This window comes from Cyprinodon variegatus, unplaced genomic scaffold (assembly GCF_000732505.1).
Source record: "Cyprinodon variegatus isolate N-32 unplaced genomic scaffold, C_variegatus-1.0 Scaffold1037, whole genome shotgun sequence".
Classification (NCBI taxonomy): Eukaryota; Metazoa; Chordata; class Actinopteri; order Cyprinodontiformes; family Cyprinodontidae; genus Cyprinodon; species Cyprinodon variegatus.
This window is the reverse complement of record NW_015151490.1, coordinates 179,540-186,877: the sequence shown is the minus strand read 5'-3', so window position 1 is coordinate 186,877 and position 7,338 is coordinate 179,540. Positions and strand designations below refer to the sequence as shown.

Here is a 7,338-nt window from a genome sequence, read left to right as displayed (position 1 = left end):
TTGGTTAACAGCAACTAAAAAAAAAAAAAAAAAAAAAAAAAAAAACACTTCCTTGTTCTGCTAAAGCCAAGTGGGCTGAACTTTGAGTTGAGAATCACGCAGGTTGAGTTTGTAATCATTTCCTTTGGTTCTAACATGGATGGTAGCGACTGTAAAGTGGACCTTTTCTCGGTCCCCCTGGTTGCGCTCAATGTGAGCGTGAGGAAGAAGTTAGGACTCTATCTGAACCCCAAACACACGGTGGCTGCGGACTGGACCGCCGTGGCGGAGACCATGGGCTTCTCATACCTGGAGATCAAGAACTATGAGAGTTCCAGGAACCCCACCAAGACGGTTCTGGACGACTGGGCGGCTCGGAGCTCTGACGCTTCTGTCGGGAAGCTGCTGAGTATTCTAGAGGAGGTGGAGAGGAGAGACATTGTGGAAGATCTTCAACCTATGATAGGTGAGTGTGTCCCTCACAATACAATGATCATTTAACATATGCGTAGAGATGATGTCATTTATTTTTTTATTTGATTGCTTATCAGAGCCGAGCTTAAGTTGTTCGGGGCCAAAGGCAGAATGAAATGTGGGGCCCACCTCAAATCATGAATAAACATATTTTTGGGTTTCTGTTTGGCAGAACAAGAAGTTCTTAATTTTAGGTAAATTAAATGAAGTAGGTCAAAGAAGTCCCTGATTTGCATGTTTGAGTCATCATCTATCCCCTGTACTCCTGTGCTATGCTCTCCCCCCCCAGACTGGCTCAGACTGGCAATCTGTTATGGCCAGTCCCAACTTCACTTCCTCTCCGGCCGAAGCATCTGCCTGAGACAGTAAATAACTCAAGGGGCTCAAGAAGTAATACAATGTTAATGACCTAAATGATACATGCAGTATATATAGCCCTTCCTTGTCATGCACATCCTTGTTACGGCTTCACATATGGTGTAATTTCGCAAGACCCGGTGGTCAAGAGCATGCACAAGCCCAGTTCTCTTCCTGCACACCCTGGTTATATGTTTGATGTTGTTATGGTTCATACAAGCTTGCTGTTTCTGAACATCCGCCCTAACCCCTAAATCCCTCAGTCACGATATAGACGGGGAATATATAGTGAACTCAGTTGACAGACCGTTCGGACAGACGATCACTACTTTTTGCTTGCCATTGGTCACGTAACTCCTTAACCACCGTGCAATGCATGTACCATATATTTATTAGTTGCCGCTGTCTGGTAGTGGCAGCCTATGGCGACAGCAGGCTGCTGTGACAGGAAATTCTAAAGTGCTTTGGAAGTGGAGCTCTCTGCGCAAGACATTCTCTAGATATCTCATTGCGGTTTAGATACAACCGCAATGAGAAAGGTGAGCTTCAATGACTGTCTGAAATCGTAGCGCACCACAGATATATGCCTGAAAGCTTGCGTGCACTGAAAAAGATAGCAAATTGGATGAGCACGTAGGACTATCACCAGAATGATTGACAGTTAGGAGGACCAGTTATTTAGATGATCCACCTGGAAAGATCATCCTCTACACCTTTAATAGAGCCCAACCGTCCTGCAATACCTCGAGGCAAAGTGACACCTTTGTGCGGTTTTAGGCCAACAAATATGAATTAAATCAACTGTAATTTCAAGTAAATCTTCTGCAGAGCAGAAAGCATCAAAGAAAAATAATCATAATCCTCCTAACAAATTCAAACAAGAAAACATCAAAGTAAGAAGCATTTCAAGTTTATAAATGAAAAGTCAAATTAAATGCATTAAAATGATTTTTCCTCAATAAAACCTTTGATCTGTTCATAATACCATTTGTACCTACATTAGTATTATTGCGAAGGATGTTTACTAATGCACCCGTCCTCTCTGCAGTGGCCTCTGAATACCTCTGCAGCTTTTGTTGCTGCCCCAGTATACACCAACCTAGTGCTTTTTAAAGCTTATCCCCAGAATCAAACGTTTTTTACTCTTTTTTTTTTTTTGTGTGTTTGTTTGCTTATACTGGATCTTGGAATTTTCCTAATTTTTTTCCTCATCCTCGCTGGGAGATGCTAGCCCCCTCACTTCCTTGTTTAACCTCTGCACACATCTGCAGTATTATTATAAATACTCATGAAGGGCTTTATTTGCCAACAAATTGAGCAAAAAGAAAGTGTAAAACAAAAAAGAAAGATAGCTATTTACACACAGAAAGAAGTGGCTGTTTTTCAGTGAGCTACTGCAGTTAAACCAGGCATATAACGTCGATATGCATCTTTTTATTGGATTTTTGTCAAAAAAGACATGAAGTTAACATTTGGAATTGGTCACTTTTAAAAAAGGTTTACAAGCATTACGTTGCCTTGCATTATGCATAAGTTAGGCTGTCCTTGGACATAAGTTCTGGAGTCATCATGAATACTCTATGTATACGCACAAAATTGAAAAAAACACATAGAAAGTTCAGCGTATGCAAGCATTATAGAAGATTCTGGGATGTCAGGCATACAGTGGCTAAATTGGCAAGGTGTGACAGGGTTTTTAGAGATTGATCCCATGATTTCCCTGCCTACTTCATTCTGTCATGCAGGTTCTATCTATGTAATTTCACCAAGTAAAAAAGGTGTGGGTGTGGCCTATTGAATTTAAATATAATGCAATAAATAGTTTGGTTAATCACAACTCATCAATCATTTAATGATCGGGTTATTTATTTTTTCACATAGGACGATGATGTTTTTGTCCTTTAATATTATTTAAAAGCTGCTTTTTTGCATTAACTCATGTCTGACGTTGACATTTTTTTTCATAATCTGAGGAGAACAACTTGTTTTTGTGTTTTTCCTTTTTCTTCCCCATATAAATATGTGTTTTGCCTCCAGATGATGACGTCAGAAAATACCTCGAGAACCAAAAGAGGTCAGCAGAGCCCCCGCTCCAGGTTCCTGAGGTGGACAGCTGTGTCCCTCGCACACCAGAGAGGTCTGGAATCACGGTGGACGACGTACCAGGAGGTTTGGCTCTTCCTCTTTTAACACAATCAGAAATTCAAGGTTAATTTGGCAAAGTTTAGAGCAGTTTAAGTGAATCCTATGAGATCCGCTGATCTGTTTTTTGTAAGGGTTGCAGGATGTTGTTGGTAGCCTCACTATAGGCTTCCTGTTGGTTAACAGCAACTAAAAACAAACAAAAAAAAAAGCCGGCATTCTGTGCAGCAGGATAGCTGAGTGATGGTGCACCAAATCACAAGCGAAATAAAAAAGCAAGAGTCATATAAAGTATTCTACATATTTGAATGATCATCTCAAAATAGTGTAAAAATACAAAGTGGTGAAAAGCATTTTTTTCCATCTTTTTTTTTTTTTTCTAATAAATAAATATGTTAAAAGTGCAACATCTTGCTGTAAATTCTCAGTGAGATCTTCTGCTCATCTGAACCCTCCACAGTAGCTCTGGCTGCTTGTATAGCATTACTCCCTTTTGACCCTCAGCATCAGTCTCAGTTCCTTTATAAGGTAACTTAGTTTTGTCACTTAAACTTTTTTGTTTTACATTGAAATAAGAAAAACATTTAATATGTCTCTTCTGAGCCTTAAAGTTTTGTCATTAATCTCCTTCATCAATATCAAGATAATAAAAACAATTAGTTTATGTTTTTGTAATATTTGAAACCGTCTTATTTTGTTCTTTCTGCTCAAAAAACTGCGTATTTGAGCTTTATGTTGCGATGTTTTCAAGAGATAAAATGTTTTTCTAGCCTGAAAGCTCTCGATCGTGAGAATACTTTCAGTTGCAAAGCACCGACACAGGAAAAGCTCCACTTATCTCACACTGCGATGCTTTATCTTTAAGTTTGCACTGAACTCACTTATCTGCATGGCCCTGCTGGTTTTCTGTTATTCAGTTTTACCTTAGATCAAACAGATAGTTGTCCTCTGTAATAATAATATTTCCATGGATGTGGGTAAACCTGTTGCCGTTAGTTCTGTTTATAGACGGGGGCAGTTTTTTCTTTTCTCCTGAAAGGAGGTTTTCCTGAATATAATTCAAACCGTTTGTCCCCAGGAGCCCCAGAGTTGTTTGACGCCTTCATCTGCTACTGCCAGAGTGACTTTGACTTCGTCCATGAAATGATCCGGGAGCTGGAGCAGACGGAGTACAAACTGAAGCTCTGTGTGTTTGATAGGGATGTGCTTCCAGGCTCATGTGTGTGGACCATCACCAGTGAACTGATCGAGAAAAGGTTGGCAGCAGATTTCTGTCCATCTGACTTTATTCTCTGTTAAATATTTTAATGAAGAATGATATATCCTGCAATCTAAATCTTGAATATAGTCTGTTGTTTTTATATGGGAACCATCAGGTTTCTATCATGGAGTTAATTAGCTGTTAAAAAGTTGGATTATTTGTATTTAAAGTCCCCCTGAGATCATAAACATGGGCAAATCTGCATATTTAATTTTTTTGTCACATTGGCTGTAACATGAGTGTTCATGTGTGCAGGTGTAAGAGAATGGTGGTGGTGATTTCTGATGAATATCTGGACAGTGATGCCTGTGATTTCCAGACAAAGTTTGCTCTCAGCCTCTGCCCTGGTAAAGTGTTTTGTTGATGTTGTTGTTTTTTAATAGTGTAAAATCTCCTAATCTTTAACTAAACTTTGGTTACTTTGCAGGCGCTCGAAGTAAACGGCTAATCCCGGTGGTCTACAAGTCCATGAAGAAGCCGTTTCCCAGCATCCTTCGCTTCCTGACAGTATGCGACTACACCCGACCCTGCACCCAGGCGTGGTTCTGGGGACGGCTCGCCAAAGCGCTGTCATTGCCCTAACTGCGGAGTGAGGAGTGGGTTGGTTTAGAAGTGCCTTTTCTTCTTGCATTGACGTTTTCGTGTTGGACTTAAACCGAACGCTGCCGGTTCAAGTGCAACGCTGCCACTTTTAGTGGTACCTCCACTAGAGATGCAATGAAAAAAGCTTTAAAAAAGAGCCTTTTTAAAAATAAGTTTAGAGAAAGGAGTTACTTTGACGGTTCTTCTGCCCAGACTCCTCTCTTTAGCTGAGACAAAAGGTTCCCTGTCTGATTTCAGTCTGAGACAACCAAGGATAGAAGGGATTTTTGTGTCCTGTGAACCATTTCTATGTTGATTAACCCACTTAGTGTTTGGCTCATGATCAATCAATAAACTAGATATTATTCATAGAGTAGTTTCCAATCAGTCACATGAAACAGAAATATTGAATGATCATTATAGGAAAATCTATTTAAGAAAATAATAGAAAAACAGATTTTTATTTTCTTTTAGTTAATTATATATATATATATATTTTTTTTTTTCAAGTACTGGTATTTCAGAGTTCTGATGCAGTTCTGTTAGCGGCGGGGAATTAGCATTACTCAGTCTCAGTACAAATGACTGACTTCTCCAATCATGTAGTGTTAGTACCACATGACTTAAAGCCTTGTTGAGTCTTTTTTTTGTTTTTATGGCTTCAAAATCTTCTAAAGTGCCCCTCCTCTTTCTTTTTCTTTTCTTCTTTTTTTAAAGACAATTTCAACTTTCAGTATCTGGCAGGTTTACAGTATTGGTGTGTTTTAGGCTGCAAAAATGGCAGTTTGATGAGCAAAACAAACCTTTAAAGAAAATCCCACCTGTTCTACGAGAGGCGTTCATTAAGTAATGCCCCTGACCAATTTCGCATAGCAGAAGATTAATTAAATTTGGCACAGTTATTAGTCTTTCTCTACATAGGAACCACTCAGAGTAATTATTTCTCCCATCCTTTGATGCAGCTTTGGACACCGTTTTTGTAGAACACCCCAGGTTGGTCCTCCAAGCATGTCGTAACTTCAGAAATCAAGGCTGCATCATCTGGGAAACACTTTCCTTTCAAAAACAACTTCATGGCTGGGAAGAGATGAAAGTCACAGGGTGCAAGGTCAGGAGCGTAAGGGGGATGGGGGAGGATTTAATAGGCACACGCCCGTGCTTCTGATCTGGCAACATGCGAGTTGTGGACCGGAGCGTTGTCCTGCAGGAGGAGGATACCTTTACTGATTTTGCCCCGCCTCTTGATTTTGATAGCCTCTCTTAAAATAATCAAAAGCGAAGCGTAATAGGCTCCTGTAATTGTGTTACCCTTTGCCAGGAAATCTGTCATCATTACTCCATCCTGGTCCCAGAAGACTGTGAGCATGACCTTGCCAGCGGAGGGATGCACCCTTGCCTTCTTTTGAGGTGGTGAGTCCAAGTGTTTCCACTGCACTGACTGGGCTTTGGTCTCTGGATCATAGTGATGGACCCAAGTTTCATCCTGTGTTATCAATCTTTTGAAAAACTTTGACTCATCCTCTTGCTTCTGGAAAGCTGTGAGCAACCTGGGAGTCCATCTGGCAGACACCTTATGCATATGCAAATGGTCATGAATGATGGTTTCCACAGACCCTGTACTAATCTTGACCTCTTGGGCTAAGTAATGCGTCGATCTTCCAAAATGGCTGCCTCAACTTGAAGGACAGATGCCTCATCAATGGCAGAAGAGGGATGATCAGGTCTGGGAGCTGTTTCCACAGACTTCCGGCCATGTTTGAATTTACAATGCCAGCATTTTACAAGGTCATATGATGGGGTATCATCGCCATAAGTTTCTTTCATTTCATCAAAGTTCTCCTTTGGTGTGCATCCTTTCGAACACCAAAACCGGATCACTGCGCGACACTCAACTGGCTCCATTTCACAGCTGACTCAGTTCAAACACCTGTAAATCAGAAACCACAAATAGTTCAGAGCTGTTTTTTGCAAAATAACCCATAGAGATGTAAATTATTACACATGCAAAATTTCATCTGGGTCAGACAACTGGAAGTGTGTCAGGGACATTACTTATTGAACGCCCCTCGTACCAGGATGGTAATAAAAGGTTAAGAAGCTGTGAAGATTGTTTACTGTTGTGATGGCAGGACACGGCTGATCATTATACCTGATGTGGTTTTCCTTCCTGTTTTACAGTTAAAACCATGTACCTCTCTAAAATATTCTAAATCAGTGTAATTAGATTACACTATTTATTTTTTAGAGTAAGAAAATATAAATTTTAAGGCTTTTCACGCATATAAACCAGGGATTGTCCTGAGTTTGAACTCACAAATAATTTTTTCATAATTTTAACTTCCGTTTGTCATCATACATTTTTCAGCCTGGATATAATTAAAGTTCTAAATGCACAATGACATGTTGCTGAGGTATGATACTTTGCTCTGATGCTGTGTAGGATGTACTTAATTATCTGTTTAAAGCTACAGTGTGTAATAATTACAGGGACATACAGTCAGAAATGTAATATATTATACATAAGTATGTTATTTTATCATCAT

The 7,338-nt window shown here is 39.8% G+C and overlaps 1 protein-coding gene across 1 annotated transcript; it reads left to right on the top strand.

Annotated features, from left to right (window-relative positions):
• The first annotated feature begins 65 nt into the window (after positions 1-65).
• myd88 (myeloid differentiation primary response 88) lies at positions 66-5,276 on the top strand. Its single transcript, XM_015399674.1, has 5 exons — positions 66-445; positions 2,848-2,979; positions 4,031-4,208; positions 4,469-4,560; positions 4,641-5,276. The coding sequence occupies exons 1-5, from the start codon at positions 136-138 to the stop codon at positions 4,793-4,795; spliced, it is 867 nt and encodes a 288-aa protein (XP_015255160.1). The 5' UTR covers positions 66-135; the 3' UTR covers positions 4,796-5,276.
• The last annotated feature ends 2,062 nt before the right edge of the window (positions 5,277-7,338 follow it).